This window comes from Hyperolius riggenbachi, chromosome 4 (genome assembly GCF_040937935.1).
Source record: "Hyperolius riggenbachi isolate aHypRig1 chromosome 4, aHypRig1.pri, whole genome shotgun sequence".
NCBI lineage: Eukaryota > Metazoa > Chordata > Amphibia > Anura > Hyperoliidae > Hyperolius > Hyperolius riggenbachi.
Window position 1 is genome coordinate 317,014,497 of NC_090649.1, and position 25,736 is coordinate 317,040,232.

Genomic DNA, 25,736 nt, shown 5'->3' on the forward strand with positions numbered 1-25,736 from the left:
ATAATAATAATAATAATAAGATATGATGCTTGCTTATTCCTTTGATCTGGACTCTCCTGCAAATAAACTGTAACAGCTCCTGTGTGGTTGTTGCTAGTTCTTAAAGCAGTAGGATTAGCCATACTATTCCAGGGAAAAAAACACATATATAAGTAGATAAATACTTGATCTACTTACATAACACATGTATTATACTGTCCACGTTTTGATTTCAGTGAATGTTATATAGTAAATGACGAGAATTCTGTTCCTGGTGGGGGCCATGTCTTTTGCCCACAGTTAAGGCTAACTCGTGATGTCATTTCTGCCCTTTACTTTTTTTCTTGTCCCCTCCAATCGCTGAGTTGCCTCAGCCTTGCTTGTAAACACAAGTGAGTAGGGGATTAGGTTTCAGATAAGCAGCTGGCAGGGAAATAAAGGGAAAAGGAGGAATAGATTATAGATAAAAAGAACCCCCAGCATGCAATTCTTTGGCACGACTACTAAAGGGCCAGTGTTCCTTAAGTATGTGATAACTCCAAATCATAACAGCAGAAAAAGTTTTGAATGCAGGATTAGCATCTTTATTACTTAATACACTCAGACCAGTTGCTGTTGAAATTAGATTTTTATGGTGATAATACCGCTTTAAAGCATACCTGAACTAGGGAAAGGTAACTAAGGTAAGCACAAGCTTGATGCACAAACTTCTGTGTGAGGTCTTTTAGCCAAAGTCAACATTTTCAGACAGGAAGATGTGGGCTTGATGCCAGGACCCCTCCTATCACCCTTCCATACAGTATGAGGAGTGAACGGGGCAGGAAACAGGAGGGAATAGCAGGTTGAAATGAGGGAATATCACAGCAAGCCTGCCTCTTCTTGTCTGAAAATTTTACACCAAGGAGTGATTGTGGGGAATGAGGAGAGCAATGGACAGCACATGTGGATCCAGCATGAATATGCCTCTGTGCTTATCTTAGGTAGCTTTGCCTCAGGTCAGGTGTGCATAGACCTCATCCTGTGCCGCCCATCACAAGAAATGGGCATTAGAAAGTCTTAATTTTGCCTAAAGATAAATGTGTAAATAAAGGGTGGGGATCACAAGTTTATCATTTCTCTGAATAGGGCATTTCTCACAAGCCTTACAAGTGTATTTGTTCACAGAAAGACTGGCCAAAAGAACAAGTGTATTTTACATTATAAACTCACGTATTCTTCAAACTCACGCCATGATTTTCACTGGCAGAAAACGCTGTTTTTAGCAAAGTTTTTAAGCAGCTGATAAGTGGGAAAGGCATTTAAAAAATCCACTGCAATAACAGATACATTGAAGGAGAATAATTCTGAGTATTTGACCATTTATTTCTAACACAAGGAAGCAATCCATCAGTCATTCCATATTTTTCCGGCCTGCGCAGCTTATAGTGCCTGAATAATGTCTCCTGTGTCCTTCACCCGTTGTTATGTCCTCACATACACAGCAGCCAGGTGGCTCTGGTCACACAGCTCAGGCACTTGGTAAGGCATATGTATATATGGATATCACGTTGACTACTGCTGAGAAATACATGTAGTCATACGGATGAAGCATTTCACTTGGATTTCCAGCTGGAGAATTTGACACTACAAATGTCAGTCACTATTGGATCTTTGCATCTAAAATGGTGGTGTACCAGAGGTCCTATGGAACTTCCACAACCTTTTGAAAGAAAAAAAAAAAGACTAGCTCTGTATAAGGTCTGCATGTATCTAACAATGTGTGGAGGAATTACAAATGCAATCTACATGCAACTTTCTGCTTAGTATGCTTAGCTCCCAAAATGCAAAACAAGACCTAGGCTCCAGGTACTTTGTGCTATTTAGTTTGATATCGGAAAGCACAGGCAAACACACTAAAGTTTCCTCAGACAAGTTGTTTCTTTTAACTAAAACAGTCAGTACCAGGCATTTTGACATCTGTTGCAAGAAAGATAATTTGTTATCATACCAAAAGATGGCAGACCTGCAGTAATAGAAATATCGGCACTCGCTGCAAATCTACACCTTACTTATTGATATTAAAAGAACAAAGAAAGGGCAACATTACCTGCTCATATGATATTAATAAATAAGGTAGTTACACAGTGAGTCCAGACACTTATTATTATTATTATAATAACATCAGACTATTAGAGTGTGGCTTCTTGGTCTTTCACCGTTGTCTGCTTGGCTGTTTTTGTTTTGGCCAAGCACCAGGAAAAAATCCTGCCCAGCAGTGAATGGAGAAATTTTATTCACCACTGCATGAGAACACTACTAAACTTTGTCACATGATGCAGGGCCTACCCCCCCCCCCCTCCCCCCCAGTCTTTGGGCTAGTTGCGGATTGCGGTCTGGCCATATCTGCATGCCCCTCACACCAATATGTCAAGCCTATGGCCAGCTTCTGTGTTCGGAGAATCAGATTATCATCTCCATTAAAGCTGTTCTCCCATTACATGGGATATAAATAAAAATTCTGATGATTTGTATGGAGCAATTTCAAGATGTATATTCTATATATTACAGAAGAAGAACTCCATGGGGGGTTATTTCAGAATTTACTGGGAATCCCATTTGTTATCTATACCTTTGTACAATTGTTGGCCATCAAAAGCTGGCTGCAAAATGTCATGCAGCTACTGCAAATGGAGCCTGTATATCTCTCACTGAGACTAACGATGGCACATTTCCAGCTGAAATTTTAATTAAGCCTGTTTACTCACTATTTTGCTCCAGGTGTTATACACATAGTTATATTATGCTTTCAGTGAACCTGTGGCCAAATCCTGTGAAGCAAACCTGTGCAAACATTATACTTGTTGCCTTCCTGTTATTGTTGACTTCATTGCCATTTTTCTTTGCTCTGAATTTAAATTGTGCCCATGATTTCCTGCCTCCCTAGGCAGCCCCCTTAGGCCAACATTTCTATATTGGAGACTGGATTACTGGGTGCTGGTGTTCCATTTAGCTTAGAACAGCATTTAGCCTAGGTCCTGCTGTGTGGAGCTGGAGATGACCTAAGAAAAAAACCCTTTAAGCATGCCAAATACCTACTTATCAGCTTAGACTTTCCTATCTGACTCCCTAAAAGAACTACACTGCCTTATCGCCAGACATGGTTTGCTTTGGATTGACTCCTTACTCAGGAAAGAAAACATATACAGTAGATTCACACTCCCTTAAAAAGTATGTTTCAGGTTACAAGGCACACTGTTTCAAATGTTTCAGCTAAGTGGGTAAATATAAACATATTTGGTGAATTTGCAAAAAGGTCAAAAAAAATCTACACCAGGTTATAGACAATATACTATGTTGGGTGTTGATAAAATTCTCATAGGAACCTAACTAAACCAAAAAAAAAACAGGAAACTGCACATGATGACAATTAAGAATTTGCCACATTATCATAGCAGATAAACAGCAGATAAACATGTGATGGCAGGCCACTGGAAAACCCCACAAATCACTAGCAAGGCATTTAAAAAAAAAGAGGATGAACTACATCCTATTAATTTACTTGACAAAATAAAAGCAGTGCTAGACATAAACAATAAACAAATGATTCTGGGACATCCCCCTCAGACGTAGGCATTAGGATAAGAGATTACTGGAATGTTCACAGTAATTAGAGTAACTACAAGTATGAAATGTTGAAAGGGAGAAATGTTATTGTTTTATGAAAAATGTGTGTTTCATTTTGATGTCAACATGTCAAAGAGGTTGGGAAGGGGCCAAAGAACATCGCTAACGTTGTGGAATGCTAAAACAGGTGCAACAATTTAAAATTAACGCTCCTCATCTTAAAGTGGATCCGAGATCAAATGTCGGGTCATCACTTAGGGCCTCATCAAATACAAAAGTCAATTTTCCCCCTATTTTTTTTCTTTATTTCTCCCTCTCCTATCACCCTCTAAAGCAATTAGCCTCACCCCCTCATCTATCTATGGTCGCAGCTCTCCTGGTTCCAAGACTGCAAGTGATTTTGAGAGCACTGCTACCAAAATTGCAAAAGCACAAGAAATCGGTGAGATTTAGCTAAGCAGTGATGTTTTATTTTGCATTTGCTGGTGCAATATAGTCGAGAGGGGGGATGAGGACACTAGGTAGGGGATGCAGTCAGTGCAGGGTACCATTGTTCCTCAATAACTGGGATACCCCTAATAATGTACTATTAAAGTGTACCCGAGGCGGATTCAGGGAGGACAAATGGTACCTTGCTCCATGACCACTCTCAGCCACTCCACACCACACTGTGCCCCCTTGAATCTACTGACAGCCAGCTAGTCGGTAGACTAATGGGGAAGAGGCGTCACCTCTCGCATTAGGAACACCCCTATCCTGCTGTGTGCAGCGTCGTGATCCCAGGGACGTGACCATTTTTTTCTTTACAAAAATGAAACTGGCTGAAAACAAGACACAGGTGCGGTGATAAGGGACTGTACTTGGCCACAGACAGACTGGAATATGGTAATGCCCTCAGGAGTGACTAACCTATACAGATATGTAACCAAACAAAAACAAACAATCCAACATGATACCCATTAAAGGGAACCCGAGGTGAGAGGGATATAGAGGCTGCCATGTTTATTTCCTTTTTTTTTTCATCAAACAAATGTTTACTTCCTTTTGAACAATACCAGTTACCTGGATCTGGAAAGCCTCAGGACTATCCGGAGGTTTCCTGCTACTGAAGTTAAGCATTTCATTTCTATTCCAATATTTGCCTCTGGTACACGTTTAGGGCCTTTCACACTGGTGCATTTTTACCGCACCCTACTGCAGGGCAATGTAAGTCTAATGGGCCTTTCCTACCAACGCAGTGCACCACAATGCAATGCACGTGAGGAAGTGAGCGGCACTTCCTGCTTGGCCGGCTGCAAGGCCTGTTTTTGGCGGTGCGGCCCCCGGACCACACCACATGCTACCAGCAATTTTCAGTGTGAAACCGGCCTTAAAGTAAATCTGCTACCCTCTCCAAAGAAATATATAGCTTCTTATTTTAAAATAACATTTTTAAACAGCAGTCACCATCCAGATATCTTCAAATTTTCTTCTGTCATTTTAATTGTGGAAATGGTCTGCGAAATGGTCTGCGATAAAGATCCACCCCACTCACCACTGCTCCCAGTGGCCATGTGACTCTCCTCAGAGTTACAGCAATCAGCAAGTTTACCTCACAGCAGAGCCTGCTGACACATTTACTGTAACCACTACTGTATTAACATAGACAATATTATTGGCCTCAATTCACTAAGCTTAACTCCTGTCTTTAATAACTCTTCAGAGCTGTTTTACAGTTATCACAATTATATCACCATGGTGATAACTGTAAAACAGCTCTGAAGAGTTATTAAAGACAGGAGTTAAGCTTAGTGAATTGAGGCCAAATTTGACTTACGTATGTTATACAGTTTTCTTTACTTGTCTTCAGTTCTGCTTATAAAACTTTATACTGAGACTATCTCCATACACAAACTAAATAAGCCTGGAATGGTAAAGTAATTAAAGTGCTAAAATATTACGTTTTTAGCATGAAATAAGTTTCCACTACACGCAGATTGGATGCAGAATGGATGCAGAAAAACTGACTCCAATGAATGCCTATGGGAAAATCTGTATCAGAAAAATCGCGTTTAGTGGAAACAGGCCCATAGGCATTCATAGGAGTCAGTTTTTCTGCACCCATTCTGCATCCAATCTGCGTGTAGTGGAAACAGGCCCTAAAGGTTTTGCAGCTAAAAACCTGTAATGGTGCTTTAAGTCAAGTTTGTGTTAACAAAAGATTTTGATAAGCAAATAAGCAAAATTCTGTCATGCAGTCCTCTGGCAGGTACTACACTTTGCAGTTTAAGAACAGGGTCCCCATAATGTAAATCTCTTACAATATTTAAAGTCGCTTTCTGTCTCTGCTGTTCATTTCAGTGCCAGCAGGCCACTTCCTTCCTTTTTATATTGCATAAAGACATCAAAACATAATACATTGTCCTGCAACCTTAGAATGTCTGAGAGTATTCACAGCAGCATATCTGTTCCATATCAACGTCACAATCTCTATTGGACAGGAAATCTACCAGTGGGTTTCACATTCTGATTAGTGGAAAGTTTATCAAGTGCAAGCAGCATGTTCTGATGCTCTAGAAAGGAAGTTCAGAAGCCTGCAAAGTGTTTTGACTGATTAACAGGAAAACATCTCTGTGCTGAAAGCAAATTGCTGGCTAACAGTCAGTGTTCTGCTACCACTGGGCCATATGGTGAACCACTGTTTAACATGGTGGATTTATATGTTATGGGGCATATGGGATGTTCAACTACTTAACAAGTTGGTTATAGGCTTTGGGGCATATGGAATATGCCACAACTGATTGAGGTGGGATTATATGCTATGGGGCATCACGGACAACCTGAAGTGGGATGCGAACTCCTCCGTAATTCAAAAGAAAGCCCAGCAGAGGCTGTTCTTTCTCAGGCAGCTGAAGAAGTTCGGGATGTCGCAGGAGCTAATGATCAGCTTCTACTCTGCCACCATCGAGTCTATCCTCTGCTCCTCCATCATTGTCTGGTACTCTTGGGCTAATGCAAGGGGCAAATACAAACTCCAAAGGGTAATCAGAGCTGCTGAGAAGATCATCGGGTCACCCCTGCCTCCCTTGGACATCCTGCAGTCATCTAGAATGAGGTCCAGGGCAAACAGGATCATTCAAGACCCCTCCCACCCGGGCAGTTGCTTCTTCGTCCCCCTTCCTCTAGGTCGCCGTTATAGGACCATTCTCACCAAAACCACGAGGCATAAAAACACCTTCTTTCCCCAAGCGGTTGCTCTACTTAACTCATGCACTCTCCCAACTGCCACCCCCTAATCTCCCTCAGCCACCCCCCCCTCCCCCTCCGCGGAATACGCGCACAGAAGGAACTGTCTCCAGCTGGCCACACAGAACCACATGTCACCATACAATATGTCTGCTTTGCATAAGATAGTCCTGCCCACCTGAACTATGAGCTGCTGTTGTCTGTTAAACTGTCTGTTAAACTGACGTCTGGGTGTCTCTGTAGCTAAGAATCTGTACCATGTGTTGTTTGCCAATTGCTGTTACTGTCTGTCAAATATGTAGCCACTATCTGTACCATGTTGATGTTGCTTTTTATGCCAATTGTTTTGTTGCTTGTTATGCCAATTGCCGTGTGTCCACAAAAAATTCCGGGTGCGGCTCCCGCCGCACTTGGCGAATAAAGTTGATTCTGATTCTGATATGGAGTGTGCCATTAATGAACAAGATGGGGTTATTGGCTATGGGGTGTGTGGAGTGTGCCACTACTGAACAAGGTGGGGTTATATGGAGTATCTTCACTTTACACAACATGTAACATGCATACAATTGTTTTTTTTGCAGTGGAAGCATTCTTACTTCACAGTACACTCCGAGAGGACATCTCATACCAATAACATCTGCCACTAGCACAGAGCATGAGATGAAAACAAGATGAGCTTTCAGTTCAATAAAACACAATGCTTTGATGCACCAGAAACATAACAGGGCCAACTAAGAACTTTGCAGAGTGTGAATCCGTCCAATGGCTGCCAATTACCCACTGAATCCAGTTCGGACTCCTAACACTAACCTACAAAGCTCGGCGTAAGTTTTCCCATCCATACATTTCCTGACTAATATCCAGATACATTCCCAACCCACGTTTTCACTTTGCACAAGAAAACCTCCTATCCACAGTCACCCTTCTCTCTCTTTTTGAATCCAGGACTCCTCAAAAACTTCTCTAGAACTCTCTTCCACATAATGGGCCATATGCAATTCACTTTTTCACCTGAGTTTTCTCCTAAGAGATATTTTTACATTTGTCAATATAATGCCTGCTAAGCCACCAGCTAGCAAGAAAGCAAGAAAATAATCAAAATATTTTTGATAGTACTTTTGTACTTACTTCTAAGTACTTTTTCAGTTGAAAAGTGCTGGAAAGTTATTTTAAATAGAAGATGAAAAGTTTTTTTCCTAGGAGAAAACGCAGGAGAAATGTGGAATTGCACATGGGCCCCTGTCTGTCAAGCTCAGAGCCTAACAACCTTCAATCAGAACCTTAAGGTCCTTTCACACTGCATCAGCTGCATTCCAGAATAATTTTGCATGTCAACTTACTGCCCATAAAATTATATGGGCTTGTCCACAGCTTTGCATTGTAACGGATTACGGTATTCTAACTCACTGCATACAGGCTTTGAATTAACATCTATAGCCAGTCTCAATTGCAGATCACAGACATTATAATGTGCACGTTATGCAACACATACAGTGTGAATCCAGCCTGTAAGGGAACCTAAAATGAATTAAATCTTGCCAGTTTAAAGGGAAACTAAACTGAGAAGGATATGGATTTTTCCTTTTAAAATAATACCAGTTGCCTGACTCTCCTGCTGATCCTGGGTCTCTAATACTTTTAGCCACAGCCCCTCAACAAGCATGCAGATCAGGTGCTCTGACTGAAGTCAGACTGGATTAGCTGCATGCTTGTTTCAGGTGTGTGATTCAGCCACTACTGCAGTCAGAGATCAGCATCCATATCCCTCTCAGTTAAAGTTCCATTTAAAGGAAACATCAGGCAAAAATGGTAAAATCAGCTTTACTTACCTGGGGCTTTCTCCAGCCCCTTGCAGCCGACTGTCCCACGCTAATTGCTCCACTCTCTGCCGATGTCCCGGGCCCCCCGCAAGCTGTTCAGGCCGACCTCGAGGTCGTCCTTACTGCGGCTGTGTGAAGAGCCACTGTCAATCATGGCCACGTGGTCCGCTGTGTACTGCGCAGGCGCCAAACTACTGAGCCTGCGCAGTACGCCGCGAACCACGTGACCATGATTGAAAGCGGTGCTCCACGCAGCCGCAATAAGGACGACCTCGAGGTCGGCCTGAATAGCGTGCGGGGAGCCCGGGACATCGGCGGAGAGTGGAGCGATCAGCGTGGGACAGTCGACTGCAAGGGGCTGGAGAAAGTCCAAGGTGAGTAAAGCTGATTTTACCATTTTTGCCTAATGTTTCCTTTAACTTACCTGGGGCTTCTTCCAGCCCCCTGTAGTAGTTCTGGTCCTTCCCGTCATTCTATGCTGCTCCATTCATCCGCTGTCCCCCTCTGAACACTGTTTGTGCAGCCCCGCGCCTCCTCCATCATGCTTCCATAGCGTTCTGGGCTTGTGCAGGAAGTAAAAATTCTTACTCCGCATGCACAGAACACTCCCAGTAACGGGAGAGTGATCGAGAAGGCGCGTGCCCAGGGTCACACTTGTGTAGTGGCCAGTATCTGGCCGAACTGTCCAGATTTCTGAGGGGGACAGTGACAGAATGGAGTGGAAGGATGGCGAGGGACTAGGAGGACTTCAGGGGTCTGGAAAAGGCCCCAGCTAAGTTAAACTAGCCACATGTATTTTGGTTTAGGTAACCTTTATACACACCTCTCCAGACAAGCCTACAATCTATCAAAGTCCCTCTTCAGACACACATTCCGCATATCAGAGGACTCGCTGCCTTCTCCGCTACATTTTTTGTCACCTATAGTCTCCACTAACTTCCCTTATAGACTGTAAACCCACAAGGTTCTCCCTTTGCTCTTTCAAGTCTTATGTTCCTGCTGTACTTGTTCTAAGTAATACAGATGATTTTGTATATATTTTTGTACTTGTATAAATGTGCTGTATATTGGAAAACAAAAGTATGCTTTCTTAAAACAGAAAGAATCTGCGATAATTCAGGTTGGAGTGAGCTCCAAGATGTCTCCCAGTGCATCACTGCTGAATATATGCAAATTATCCATTGTTGTCCCTGCAAGCCAGCCACCCCTCCAGATCCGCTGGAATGCAACAATGATGTGTCAGCTTTTTAATGTTACAGAGCGACAATCATCCAACATGCATACAGACTGTTTCGGATTAATTGATCCTCATCAGTGCATGGCATGGATTAATGTGGCTCTATGGGGTAGGACTTGCAACAGCCAGAGTTACAGAGAACCCAGCAAGCTGTATATTCTGATTGTACTATGCCTGAACTATGTATATATGATACATACTACTGTCTATTATTGTTCTCTGTACATCACCACAAGAAATGAGGGTCCTATAAAACTCAATATTCAATTAGGAATAATAATTAATTTCAGGATAAAAGACAGGCATGACCCAAGTACCCAACTGCCTAAAAATACAATAAGCAGGAGGCTATTCTAGGCTTATATGAAGAGGAGAGCTGTAGCGCAGACACCTTCCTATCACCTTATCAATGGGGAGGCAGCAGAGACAGAGGTGAGCTTTTCCAACCTGCCTGACTGAGATTGGCTGCCATCAGCGGACATATGGCTGATCTGATCCGGGCAATCCCACACCTCTAGCAAGCTATTACCACACATGTATGTTTTCACAGAGGCCCTTTACCCATTCACATGACACAGCGAACCTTAGTAATGAGTAACAGAGATCCCTAGATGTCTGCAATACTGTCACATTGCACTTGAATTCTTGGAATTCCAGAGCTGGCTACATGAAAATTCCTGGAATCGCAGATCTGGTGGCATAAAGAGAGAAAGTAAGAATCTCCCCCCAACAGGGACATGACAGCACTGGAGTCAGAGATATTAGAGATATTCCATTTTCTCCTCATGCTGTTATTGCTGGGTGTTTTACCTTTTGTACCAATGATACCCATTACTGGCACAGAGCATGGCTGGAAACAGAGCTGAGCTTTTCAGTCCAGAAAATGCTATGCATTCTATCTATCAGAAAAATCATTACTGTACTAGGGTTCAACCAAACTTTTGCATGGGGCTGATCACACTCAGGAGCTAATGATTCAGTTACCAGCAGTTTTGTTAATCATACAGTTGGTTAATTAGCAGCTTCCAAATCTGATAAGACATGGCAGAAGTTCCGGTTCAGCTTGCTCATTTGGATTATAGTACGGCAAACAAATAGCATTTAATTGGATTAAAAACTCCTCTCTAAAGGTGGCCATAAGCGATCAAAACATTTTTTTTCAACCAGAGAATTTTGATAATGATGCTGTTGCCCGTGGAGCGTAAGTGGCTGCAGCTCTGGCGCTTTGAGTTTGCCAGGAGAAAAGTGTGATATAAATGTTTTGTGTCTTGTCTAGCATACCGTAATCAAATAAATAAAAGAATGCAACCAATACACTTAAGGTGGCCACTAATGATCCAATCTTTTTCATCCAATCTTACCAAATCTATGTAGTAGAAGGGTAAACTGAGTAAATATACTGAATGGATAACTTAGGCAGTTCCCTTATATTACATAGAAATGGTAAGATTGGATGAAAAAGGTTGGATCATTAGTGGCCACCTTTACGATCGATTTTTCAGAAAATATCAAAGAAAGTGTCCTTCACACGTCACCAGTTGCGGTGTGAAATATAATTGCATAGAAATGTCATGCCATTATATTTCAATAGTGCCTTTTACACTGCTTGACTTGCAGTGCAATGCGTCCCGATGCAACAACACACTGCCTGCAGTGCGTAACTGGATGACGCCTGTGGTTCAGGGTGCAGTGCAATCATGAGGCTGGCTTCACACTATATATTGGCGACAACGGTGCGGTGGCCGTGATGACCAAAAACAGGCCTTTGGGGAATACCGTGTTGCTATGTGGTATTCCACTTCTGGCACCCGGCCAAACAGGAAGTGACGCGCACTTGTGGTCACTTCCTGTTTGGGGTATACGAAAAGTGCACGGAAGCGTATTGAAAAATATACTTCTACGCATGGGCATCAAAACGTTGCCGCAACAGGCCAAGAGAAGTACTCATATTGAAGGGCTACATCTCCCAGGATGCACTGTGGTGGCATGGATACGTGCTACTGCAGGCCCTTGAAACTGCTTCAGCTGTGGCTCTGGATGGAGAAGATGGCGGATCTCATATAGACAGGGCAAGGGAGCAGCTCCACGGAGGTAAGTAATGCTTGTCACCCCCCAACATCCCAAACTATTTATAAATCTCCCTTAGAGGGAGGGTTCATTTTATGCATTTTATAAAATCAGCACTGAGATCTCTTTAAATATCCCCTCTGCCACACAGGCAGCAGCAAAATAAGGAAAAACTTGACTGAGGCTCAAACTAGGCATGAGATGTTTTTTTGCGTGCAGAATGCTGTAGAATGCCATAGAAGTTCATTTACACAATGATTTTAGCCATTTTGAGTTTTTGCCCCACTATATGGTCTGTCTGCTGTTTCCACATACTGTATATGCCTCGCAGCGGTGCATTATGAGAATGCATTGCTGCATGCATGCTCATCTACAACCCAGCACTGTCCCATTCTGTGCCACTGAATGGGATCAACACTGCAACAGAGTGCAAAGCAGCTATTGTGTCTTGCTGTATCAATGCATTGTATAGTGGGGACAAGGCCTAAATTGTGATTGCTATATGATGGTAAAATCATCTCCAAACAGCAGGTCTTTAGAGTGAGCCCACTAGTGACTATCATGTCTAGGAGAGCTCATGGAGAAGCATGTATCTAATCAGTTTGGTCAGGTGAAAGATATGTAAGTTTCAGATTTGCCAGCCATGATCATGTGCTAAAACAGGATGTGTTCATTGCAAATCAGAGTTCTGCAAATATTTCAGCTGATCAAACAAATTACATGCTTCTCCATGAATTCTCCTAGACATGACCATCCCTAGTGCCCACTATGCACTGGTTACTAGCTGCCTAAAGTGGTTCTAAAATGGATGTAAGGTTACCCAATCGCTACTGTAACACAAATTTCCCCCAAAAGTTTATGATGACCATGGGAAAAGGTGTCAGGTTTGCTGCACAGCTGCAGACTACTCAGAGAGCTGAAGCTGACAACTACCAAAAGGTCTACAATGAGCATGTGAGTGCCAGACCTGGACAATGGGGCAACAGAGATAGAAGGTCTGGTCTGATGAATCAAGCTTTCTTTGTCCTCCAAATTCCCTAGATCTCAGTCCAGTCAAGATGTGCATCAGACACAAATCTGATCCATGGAGACCTCACAGCTTAGGATCTGCTGCTAAAGTGCTGGTGCCAGATACCACATGGCACCTCCAGTGGTCTTGTGCAGTACATGCCTTGATGGGTCACAGCTGTTCTGGCTGTACAGAGGGGACCTTTCATAATGCTAGGCAGGTGGATTAATTGCTTGACTTATTAGTGTAATGATACCAGAGATGATACAGTTTGGGTTCTTATCAACTAATAAACGTTAAAAAAAAGATTTTAAAAAATGCCATTTCAGTTAGGGGTGGTTCGCACAGTTCTGTAACGCTAATCAACAGCTGCGCCACACATTGCTTAAAGAGACACTGAAGCGAAAAAATATATATGATATAATGAATTGGTTGTGTACTATGAATAATTACTAGAAGATTAGCAGCAAAGAAAATATTCTCATATTTTTATTTTCAGGTATATAGTGTTTTTTCTAACAGTGCATCATTCTCTAATATGTGCAGATTACACAACACTCAGCATTCAAAATGATTCTTTCAGAGCAGTCTGTGTACTAATGACCTCTCCTCTGGCAGATAAAAAGAAAACTGTTTACTTACAGTTGAGATAATAAAAGTCAGAAGACAGCCCTCTCCACGACTTTGAAAGTCATAGAGATTAATGGCTTTTTTGCATGGAGATAACAACTGGAGTTTCTTAACTCTTCCTGTACTGGAAACAATTACACTGATGTATCTGATCTTAATGTTTTATTTCTTAGCTGTGCTACACATACAAATCATAATATCATAATTTTTTTTTCGCTTCAGTGTCTCTTTAATGCCGTCCATTCAGATGAATGGACAGCCATCGGTTCTATCGCTTAACGTTGTTTGTGAATCCGCCGCATTTCGAACCTGATTTCGGCCGTCGTTTGCCTGGCACTTAGCAGATCCTGGAAGTTACCGCCACGCTTCCGTGTCCCTCAAATAATGAATTGCTGAAAACTCTATTTAAACAAAAAATAAGAGAGCCACCACACTGCTGTACAGGAAAGAAGTTGATAAGATGCAGTATTTACCTACTGCCATAATATGCCCATCATAGCCAACATGTCACTATTACCAGCAGCCAATTCTAACTAGCCCGAGTGATCATTAGAAAATTGTACTATTCATAGCTTATGGGGATTTCACTTACAAACTATCCGGTGAGCAAAATGTGCTACTGGTGGCAGGACTTTCTCATCAGTGTAAACTAGTAATATCACTGTGATAAACATCTCATCTTATCCCTCTCCACACAGTGCACAGGTGGAAACCTCCTTTATTGCGGCTTTGTCACCATTTATGTAAACAAGCAGTTAAGCATTGTGGAAGATACTTGAATAATGTTATTGCATCTGCAATACATTGTATCACCTTCAATACAATGGACTATTTCCAGTTAATCGTACACTACACAGCTAAACATTATAAAGTGCATGGACTTATTTATTTGGCGTGTCCACAAACAATAACCAAGAGGATGGGAAGCTGCATTCTCTCTACAAACACCAGGGTTGCTTTGTTCTTGATATCTGGCAAAGCCAGCCATAAGAAAATAAAGCCTGGTACACACACCATGCAATTTTTACTTCCAATTGAGAAAATGATTGGATTAGCCAAGTAAAATATACCGCTTACTGACTGCCAGCATCCGACCCCAAGCTCCAAATCGATCACTCTCGATCGTACATAATGAAAAATATCAACCAAAATACTGGCTTTTGTTCCATGTATGTGTCCTTTCCATTCATTTTCGATCAAAATCCAACGGGATATCTATTCGAAATTTGGAAAGATCACATCCGTGTGTACGCCAGTTTTCTTCTATATCCGATCATTGTCAGATTTGTCAATCTGATCATTCACTCGATTCGATTAGGATCTGAAATGAACCAGGCTTTAGCAACATAGTGAATGAGCGGAAGATGTCACGTCCTGTACCAGCACACTGCCTGTGAATTGCACACTGTTTCTTCAATGGAACTTTATAAGTACAGCATAAACTGAGGTGCCAGTCACAACTACCTGTAAGTGGGCAATTAGCAAGTAAATGCCTATATGAGACTCTCTCCAACAAAACATTGTTGCCATAATTCAGAACAATTAACAGGTCTACGCCCTCCTTTATAATTCAGTATACTCTGTATGTTCAGGCTGTAATTAGAAGACAACTAGAAGCAGCTTTCTGTTCACAAATACCTTTCATAATGTCCATAGGATAGCGTGTAATCTGTTCTCACAGCTCTGCCTTCCATCAGTAGAGTGCACTGATAAATGCCTGCAGTGCTCTACACTGATCACTAGTACACAGATCAATAAGGATGCTGGGTCACAGCAAGCACAGCCAGCTCACTACACGTCTCATTATACCAAACAGTGCTGAAAGTTTTCTTCCTACACGGGACCACCAGCCAGGATTTGTGGGGGACAACAAGTCCCAGCATGGCCCGCCAGAGTGGATCAGTATGTGGACTATGCTGGGACACGCAATCTGGCTGCTGCTGGGGATGATGGAATACGGTGGTAGATGAGCCCACAGACAGGGCGGCCAGGCAGCACTCCCACAGCACACATGGTCCCACCACTTGTACTCACCGCTGCTCGCCTGTCCAGACAGAGTTGATACGGAGGTCTGGCCCATTGCTGAACTTCCAAGAACGGCGGCCCTTTATGTTATAGTCCTGCGGCTCTCAGGCGCCCCTGGCCGTGCATTCCCAGGAAAAATAATCCCACGGATTCATCTCCTCCCGTCCGCTATGGCTTGTGCCCCGCAGTATGTCCGCAGCCTGATGCAGCCTGGGCTCCACTGTTCCTGTTCAGCTGAATGCCTGTCATTCCTGCAGCAGATTAGTGCGGGTCACAGGTCACACACATACACACTGGCTCCCCCTTCCTGCCTGCACACTCTGCCTCCCACCCACTACCCTTCAACTTCTTCTTCTTACCTATGATCATGTGCTGCTAGCTTCTTCCCCTTTACAACTACTTATTCCGCTTTGTTTTACTTCTGGTCTAGCATTCTGCTGCTCTAGTTTCCTCTCACATTCTGGCTCTGCCCTTCCCTTCTTATACTGTACTGTATACTATAGACTTCACATGTCCCATTTACACCACTCATACTTTACATATTTTCTGCATCTACCTAATGTTTCTCCTTTCAAGTTCTAAGTTCACCCTCTCTCTTCCCTTCCTTAGCCCTTCTGTTCTCTTAGCAGCAGCGTCTAACAAAGGCTCCTCTGTGTGCTGAGCAAGTGTGACATGTAAGAATAGCAGGGCTTGCCTGCCAAGCTGTGCTTCTTGATATGCTAATATTTTTGACACTCCAAACCATGGTATTGTTGTTCAAGCAATATATGCAATGCCAGGAATCTCTTTATTATTTTAAAGGGACTGGCGAAGTTAAAGAGGAACTCCTGCCTAACTTTTTGTTAGTTTGACCAGAGTACAGGTTGGAAAGCTCCACCAAGTTACATTTGTGGCCGGAGCAATTTTTCCTTACTTCCTGTTCATAGGTGTCACTGAGGATAGGAAATGAGGGGACGTTTAATATTTGCTTATACAATTATGATAGATGTTAAGAAAAAAGGTTCTATTAATTGGATGTTGCAACAAAGGTGGAATTCAGATGCTAGTCTGTTCAATTCAGGAGCCAGCAGAGATGTTTTAGGATCTACATCAACTTTAAGAGCCAGATGTAATATTTATGTAGCCTTTGAAACTTTCCTCTCCCCGTTTTACAATCTTAAATTTATCGCAGGTGGTGACATCTTAACTGCTGGCAGGTGCATCACTGTGGAATGTTTATTTACTGTGTGTTCCAAAGTCAGGAGAAACAACACCTGGTCTCCCAGAATGCTAAGGGAAAATAATTCTACCTAACTAAACCAGCCTAGGCTAAACATCTTGGACCATCTAAAATCTAGCTTCAAAAAATACCACAGTTGTGAAACAGCCCTCATCCAAGTCTGCAACGATCTGCTCATGGCAAGGGACAAATCCATCCCAATCCTGTTGGATCTCTCAGCAGCTTTTTATACAGTTGACTATGAAATCTTGCTCAAGATATTGCCGGAGTCAACATATTGCAGGAGTACTGTGGCATCAATGGCTCAGTCCTCCAGTGGTTCAGATCTTTCTTGACTGACAGAATGCAGAGTATCCCTAGGACCTGTCATGTCCTACCCTGCACCTCTAAAATTTGGAGTGCCACAAGGGACAATCATATCCCCTTTGCTGTTTGAAATCTAAATGCTACCACTTGGTACAATTATCCAACAACATAGCCTGACGTATCACTGCTATGCCAATGACACATAGCTATACTTGTCCTTCAAACTTGGTGGAACAAACTTGCTGGCTCCAAAAGTAAATTGCTTAGCTGAGCTACAAGAGTAGATGAATGACAACTGGTTGAATGAAGCTGAATGCTGACAAAACTGAGATCCTTGTCATCCAAGGCTAGCGCTTGGCATCAAAACAGCTCTATTCTAAATCAACACTGTAACGATTGTGGAACTTCCTCCGTGATCAGCGCACAACGCGTGCGCTGATACGGCGGAAATCCTCCACAAGCGTATAATTGCAGGAACCCAGCAAAAGGTGTTATGCACCCGTAGAGGGAAATTCCTGTCGGCAGATAGCGTTGGGGAGTGCAGAGGAACCAATCCTCTGTACCTCCACAAATGCCAGACAGGAATTGTACGAAGCGCAGAACGCAATCGCAAGAGAAGCGAATGAGAACGAGCAAAGGGACAGGTTGTATGTGTGTGCGCCAACCTAGTCGCCAACCCGCGACGGTGCACACACCACAGCAGATATGAAGCAGGAACGCGATCGCGAGAGGTGCGATCGCCAGACGTGACACAAGGCTACAGCAAGGCAGAGCACGAGAGTAGCAAAGGCACAGCAAATTATACAACGAGAAGGTAAAGAAAACAACAAACGCTAACTGAACGCGAACACCGCACTCATTCACAACAGTGTACGCGTTCATGCGCGGTCTCCACGTGATAAGCACAATAGAGACAAGCACGCCTAACTAACCACTGACAGACAAACATGAAACAAAGGACGCGAGCGCTTGCTTAACGGTTACCTCACCGAGCCTCCAGCAAGCGTTCGTAGCAGACAAGACAGACACACGAAAACAGGAACAAGCGAGAGACAGGATCCACAGCACTAGCTAAAAGAGGCCAGTGTGATCCAGGGAGACAGAACAGAAGGATCCACAGCACTAGCGCAGGATGCTAGTGCGATCCAGGTACAGAGTAACAGAACAGAAGGATCCACAGCACTAGCGCAGGATGCTAGTGCGATCCAGGGAGGCAGAACAGAAGCATCCACAGCACTAGCGCAGGATGCTAGTGCGATCCAGGTACAGAGTAGCAGAACAGAAGGATCCACAGCACTAGCAAAAAGAGGCTAGCGCGATCCAAGGAGACAGAACAGAAGAGATAGCTGGTAGCAACCGCTGCACCAGCTATACTCCAAGAACAGAGATCAGAACGATTTCCTGTCGACCACCGCTGGGACAGGACAATCGCAACAGAACAAACAAAACAGATAAGCAATCCTCACTAGGGGAACCTGCCTAGCGCAGTTTCAGGAATTACTCTAAGCTGAACTTCAAACAAAGAGTAAGGCTGACACTCCTCCAGGAGTGTTTCACAGGAAGGAATCCTTATGACCAGCCAAGCATTGTGGGAAACACATAGTACTTATAGTACACGCCTCCAATGAATGTGGCCAGACAATTTGCATGACAACGTATGCAAATTCCTCAGCAAGCACAAGCCGCAAAACTGACAGAAGGTCTCCTTTCCAGAGTCCTGCAGCATGCAAACCTAAACAATGGTCAAAAGGCTGCCTGCCTGCGCAGGCAGCTAAGCGGTTTCTCACAAACACCAATCAGGATTGGGAATTCAGACATAAATAGCTCCGACCTTGCGCACAGCCTTCGTGTTCTAATCGATGGGGAATTGAGCTTCAGAAACCAAATCTGTAGTCAAATATTTCTACTGTCATCTGAGGAACATTGCAAAAATTAAACATCTCATTCCCCCAGAGGATCTTCCAAGTAGGTTTGCTTCGGATACCCCCAATCCCAGATTCGAGTGATCACGACTCCGCCCACTTCCGAATTGGTCTTGATCATGGGTAAAAAAGGAATTCCGATTCAAATGCAGTTTCGAGTCAGAATACAGCATTGAACCCGTGATCACGAGTCGAAATCCCACCGACTTTAGCGGTAATAGCAAAAAGACCTTATAGATTTTGAGAAAATCGATTGTAAAGTTTCAAAGGAAAAAAGTAAACATTTAAATGCGGTAAATGACAGTTAATGTAGCAAACCTAACGGAAGTGTAAATTTACATATATCAAAAGGAAGAGCAATGAATTTCATGACAGGGTTTCCAGGGGTTCCGGAAGCCCTGGAAACCCCTCTGAAATCGCAACTTTTTGGCCAGGGATCGATATACAGCCGCAATATGGCTGTATAAAGATCCCTGGCATCTTTTCTATTTTTCTAAACTTTTTTTTTTTCAATGTTCAGAGTGTGGGAAATTAAAAAAAACGACGTAGGGTCCTCCCTTCCGAGTCTCTTTAACCCCTTGTCTCCCATGCAGGCTGGGATAGCCAGAATGCGGAGCCTTGGCCGAGTGGGGCTTCACACCCTGAGCTATATCAGCCCACATGGTCCATGGTATGGGGGGCTCCGGGGGAGAGGGGCGGCCGAGCCTTAACCTTTCCCCCCGAGCCCTTGTCCAATCCATGGACAAGGGGCTCTTCCTCACCTCCGGTGCCCCAGGAGGAGGTGGGGCGACAACTCCCGGGGGGGGGGGGCAGGGATCTCCAGTTCAATCACGGGTGACTCCTCATGCAGGGTCACATATGCTCCAAAAATGTAGAAAACTTGTAAAAATGTAAATGATCATCATCATTCATATTATTATTCTGGATCTATATATCACTGATCTTTTCCAAAATGCTTTCTTACAGAGTACAGTCATGTTACTAACAGTCCTCAGAGGAACTTACGATCTAATCCCTACTATAGTTATAGTCTAAAGTCTCTCTATGATATTATTGTTTATTTATCTAGTACTGCCATCGTCACAAAGTAATAATTGTCATAATGTGAGACAGCCACATGGAGGGAAAGACAACTACATGGAGTGTCAACAAATACATGAACCTAGAGGATAATCTGGCCCTGACTGTGATGCAGTGGCATGGTCCCCAGAGAACAGGAGGTCCCTGTGTGTCTGCCAATGGCTGAACAAGTTTGCTCTGCCATCAGCAGCCATAACAAGTCATAATGCACCAGCCTACATGTGGCCTAAGGGCCCTTTCACACTGCGGCCGTGCGGTAAATGTACCTCACCACGCCCCCCCGGACAAGTCTGGGGGGGAGTTCACACTCCCCATGTTGCGGTACGCTGCTCCGGAAGTGCCATAACGTGCGTCATTACATACATTACCGTGCAGCTCCTGCGGCGATCTACGTCGGACTGGAAATCATGTAAATCTATGGTAATGCGCATGTATTTAAAAAACTAGCCGCAGTTTTCAGCATTGCGCATGCACAGAAGCGTATTTTAGAAATACGCTTCCCACATCATCGATTGCCTATCAGGATGTGAGTGTCACTTCATGTTGGCCGGATGCCTAACAGAGATTACTGCATACTAATGCTGTGATCGCTGAAGGCCTGTTTTGAGCGGTGTGGTGCACGGGCGCACCGCTAATCTACAGTGTGAACCCGGCCTGAAGCTCACACAGTATAGTTTTAGTGAAATAAGAGTACAATAAACTGAGGTACCCAGCAGTAATGTGTGAGCAGGATAAGTCTGATGTTGCTGTAGTGGTTATTTAACATGTCTCTTTTATATAAGCTACATGTTTAGAGAACACTGTTGCCTGCCATTTGCTGGTGATCCCAGCAGACATCGTCTGTGATATATAGACCAACAGCATTAACAGGTGAACTGCTAGGACCTTTTTGTTTTGTAAATATTGGAAGCTTTATTTTTCCAGCATCCTGGTGAATTACTGATTACTGCAGCTATAGTAAATCAGGCCTTTGTCTCGAAGGTTTCTGGGGTTGATGACTATCTATATCAAAACACATATGTTGGTGGAACATTCCTAGTTTCATTGCCTAAATCAGATGTAAAGACAACCAGGGATTAAACCAATGCTCGGAATACACGGCTCGATTTTGAGCCATTTAGATGGCTCGATTGATAATTTCCGACATGTCCGATCTCCCGTCAGATCGATTACGCATTCGATTTTGCATAGGGAACAATGGGAAAAGATAAGAAAAACAAATGGAAGATAAGAAAATCGCCTGCATAATCGAGCGTGGAAAACGATCGGGCGTGAAATCGAGCGGCAAAATCGACTCGTGTATTCCCAGCATAGGATTGCACGCAGTCATTCTTCTATATACAGTATATGTACAATTTGCACAAGTTAGTTCTGGTGGAATACAATCACTTTAACTGATGCAATTTAAAACTCATCTAAATTCACGATAATAATGCATAAAAAATGCCAAGCTATCAGATATCCGTGGAGAACTACAGATCTAAATGTCTTTTTACAATCAGCTGCTCCAATAAATCCTGAAGTTCCTGGTGTATATGGCTGATTAAGATAATGTCCAAAGTAGCTGCACACAACAGTACAAAGATGTAGATCTGAGGAAGAGGCTGTTTCCTCATCGTTATTCCATCTTTAACAACATAGCTGCTTGCCTGGGGTTTGAGGAGGGCATGATGGGCTGCATGGAGGGTTGTACTGGCATCCTTGCTGAGCAGGAATGTGAGCAGGTGCAAGCACAGGACAGCAGTTACTGCTCATTTTCACTAGCAGCATTTTGTGATGCTATTCCAATCAACATTGGATCTCAAAATGTTAAGTAGTCAACTAATGGAAACCCCATAGGGATGTTTCCATTACTGCGATGCATTTGTGACAAAAACTTTCCTGATTGCAATCATTATCCCAGCTGCATTTTTCAACCATACAAAGAATAGAAGCTCAGGAAAATCGCATAGCAATCATGCTGCTATGTAATTTTTCAGCGATCCAGCAATTCAAAATATTTTCCAGCACGTTTTCTTTTCTCCTGTCAGAAATCGTGAACTCACTACAATTTTGCAATACACCAGAAGGATTGGACAAAAATCATGGCAGAATCGCAGAAGTGGAAAATGGGAGAAACACGACTGAATCACAACAAGATCGTGATTGCTTTTCTCAGTAGGGGTGCAGAACAGAACACGGAAATAAAAGTCCTGACGGTGGTGCCACAGAGTTTCAGATGCCAGCAGTTCCTGTGATCAATTTCAGGAAGACACTTCTCCCAGGAGGCTGATGATGGACTGGAGCACACTCAGTTCTCCTCTGCTTGTGTACTGGATGGCCGCTGGGAAAGTCTGGGCAGTATAGGCATGTTTACAGCACTTTAGGGAAACAGTGTGAAGGCACCATCCCTGCTCTTCCCTTTATTCTACTAACACTGTAGTAGCACCACCTTTTGCTCCATACTTATTTGAGTTGCATGAAGTGTTGGTAACAGTGACTTCCTCTCTTGTGCTTACATGAGCGCAGACATGTATGGTGGCCTTCACCAGGTTTTTGCTTATATAGTGAGCATGTAAGTGGGCTGTTTAATTGATTTATTGCAGAATTATTCCTTGCTACTAAAGTATGCTCCACAGATATGTACTGTATATAGCCAACATCCCTTAAATAGGAACTGTGGTAAATATAACATACGGTAATTTATAAAAAAAGATTATTTAGTCAGTGTCTGCCCATTGTAAAATCTTTCCTCTCTCTGATTTACATGCTGAAATATATCGCTGATGGTGACATCTATAGTGCTGCCAGGTGATCTGTACGAAATGTTAATTTACTGGGAGTTCTATACACAAAGGAAGCTATTGCTTGCTTGGCAGCTGGAAAAAGGCATTCTTTCCCACAATGCAATGAGGTTCACAGATAGCAAACTGTCAGGACCATGGTCATGACATCACACTGTGGAGGGGTAAAGGAAAAGATTTCTCATGGGAAAGGTGGTATCAGCTACTGTTTGGGATGAAGTTCAATCCATGGTTAAAGTTTCTCTTTAAATTTAAGGAGAGCCTATAGGCAGGATCTGTAAGATATGTTAACTGGTTCTTTTCTATTGGCGTTGTAACTTTATTTTCATCATCAATTTTACAATGGCTCCTCCAGCACTGCATGTGTAATAATCACATGATACAGACCACCAACACCAGATTTACAAGGATAGCCTGATAGGTGTAAACAGAGAGAAAAGAATGGTTATATAATGATTTCCTCTATTCAAAACATTTATAAAGGCGATCTACCACTATACAGTAGCTCTAATAAACAGCTAATGCTGCAACTGGAAAATGGCCCATGTGACCTTCTCAGGTCCAGGGCCCTGGTGCAATTTCATCCTCTTCATTCCCTGTTGGTACACTCAAAGTCGGGACAAGGTCCTCCAGCACTCAAGACTGAGACACCAAAGTGCGCCCCCCATACCACCCACCCCAGCCATCACACACTGATTGCTATTAGACCGAGAGGTGCCCCAGGGACCCCAACACCTTCATCTCTAGTTATCTGGCTTGCAGTCATTGCCATGTATCCCCTTTTCTTATTTCTCTCTGCTTCAAACACAATAGGGGAATAATAGCTGAGTGAGTTGTGCGCCCCCTCCTATACTGCACCCTGAGTGCATTCAACTCTAGAAATGTGTTATGTTAATTCATTGTTGTTAGACTTGCTGCCCCTTCCCTTCCCAGTTAGATCTTTGTGTTTGCTATACAAAGGCGTATCTAGAGGGGTGCAGATATGGCTCGTGCCATGGGCGCTACAGCACCAAGGGCCCCATGCCTGCCCCTGTGCTGCACCACCATGCCACGCCGCATGCCTCCTCATCACTCAGACCTCATATCAGATTAATTCTGTTATCGGGGGAACATGGCTACTTAACTTATGTATATAGTGTGCACTTGATTTAGTGTTAGAAAAGAGGACAGAGAGGGAATAAGAAAAGATAGTTCCAAAAAAGTAACTTCAACAATATCCTGAGCCAAAAAACACAGGCAACCATAACACATGCATGCAAGAAAGGATGCTGTTTTAGAGGGGAAGGGGGCTCTGATGGGGGGAAGGGGTACAATTTCAGAGTTTGCCATAGGCTCTATATTACCCAGATACACCCCTGTTGCTATAGTTCATGGCTGCTGTCATTTAAAACACTGTTTTAAAAGACAGCAGGAGCCTAAGGAGCTGAGGAGACGCTGGAGGATCCTGTGCTATGTTTTTTTATATGCGCATGTTTTACTGCAAATTTGTAAGTGCACTACTTTTATTACTTATTAAAATCAAACGGAATTATGCTATGGTCGGCTTTGTTTGAGTCCTAGGATGTCCTTTATCCCAAAAACTGAAGTTATAACAACACGCTATATTGCTGGTCTGTTGCGGGTCGGCCAGTGCATCTGGTGAGCGCCTTGTGTATCTGTTTATGGTGGAAGCACGTTGGTGGCACTGTTCTGGAAAAGGGGTGCACTGGTGATAGTATTAAGCTCTATCTAAATGGTATCACACTATTGCATTTCCCTTGTTTTATTCTGAGCTTATGGTCGGATGCCTGGAGAGGCTGGTGAAGTGATCGGAGGAATCTCTTGCTGGCAAGGCCAAAAACGCTGACTGCTGATCTGAAAAGATTGGCCAACCGATCTGGTGAGCGTATAGTGATAAGCGCTGTGACAGAAATTTATCAATTTCTTTGGAGGAAGTTTTACAGTAAAGAGCCTATACTTATCAAATGTGGATGAACTTTGTTTGGACAGCATTAGGCTTACGCCAAAGAGGACATTGATTACTTAGCAGCATTAGTGTTGCAGTTCTTGTTACTGTTGATCGCTCTGCTTTTATGTTTTTAATATATTTGGGTGATGTTATTGTCTGGGAGAAAATAAGTGCTATTATCTTCAAAATGATAGCAGCGCAAATCTTATTTTTTGCAGCACACATGGGCATAAACTTAGCACTAAATAAACATGATGGAATTTGTATTTGTGCTGATTGTAGGGGGGCAGCTTCACAGATGTACTAAATCATTCAGGATACCCACTTTTACGTTAATTACCTTGGGTTCGGCATTCGAAACATTTCATATATCTATATGTTGCTGTATATTGGTATGTAACCACGCCCTCCCAATGAGGTTACGGGGGGGGGGGGGCTTTGGAAGGGGTTAATATCATTATTTTGTTTGTTCAAGGTGTGTGGTGTCTGCAATTTAACTTTTCGCCACTAGATGGCACCAGAAGCACAATCCTGATTTACCAGGAAGTGTTTCATTTTTTTTTTTTTTCGCTCTTATGAATGTCCATTCATTACAGGCACTGCAATTAGTTCGGGAAAGCCTTGCTTCCCTTTCTCAACTGCCGACATGGAAATAACTCCGCAAGCGGCACAAGTGGTGGTCACACGCGCATGCGTGTGCACCCGCCGCTGGACGCATAAACGCATCCCATACCTCCCAACTTTTTGAGATGAGAAAAAGGGACATTTAAGCCATGCCCATGCCATACCCCTGATCACGTCCCCACCACACCCTAGTCACACATACCATAAAGATTTCATAAGAAAAATATATTGTTCTATAATTGAAACCACACTGGTCCTT

The 25,736-nt window shown here is 43.2% G+C and overlaps 1 protein-coding gene and 1 long non-coding RNA gene across 4 annotated transcripts in view; both read right to left on the reverse strand.

The window, feature by feature from the left end:
• The window catches only part of PHACTR2 (phosphatase and actin regulator 2), a 171,351-nt gene extending 155,139 nt beyond the window's left edge, over nt 1-16,212 (reverse strand). Inside the window, exon 1 of one of the 3 annotated variants that reach the window (XM_068231696.1) lies at nt 15,955-16,212. In XM_068231696.1, the coding sequence (XP_068087797.1) occupies nt 15,955-15,964 (10 nt within the window). In that variant the 5' untranslated portion in view covers nt 15,965-16,212. Of the gene's footprint in view, nt 1-15,604; nt 15,928-15,954 lie in introns of those variants that run through there. The other 2 variants (XM_068231695.1, XM_068231697.1) reach the window with 2 other exon arrangements.
• LOC137570795 (uncharacterized) lies at nt 1,318-7,020 on the reverse strand. The gene is made up of 2 exons (XR_011031184.1): nt 6,986-7,020; nt 1,318-1,678 (listed from the first exon to the last, which is right to left on the reverse strand). It is a non-coding gene; the product is annotated as an uncharacterized lncRNA (long non-coding RNA).
• Nucleotides 16,213-25,736: the final 9,524 nt, after the last annotated feature.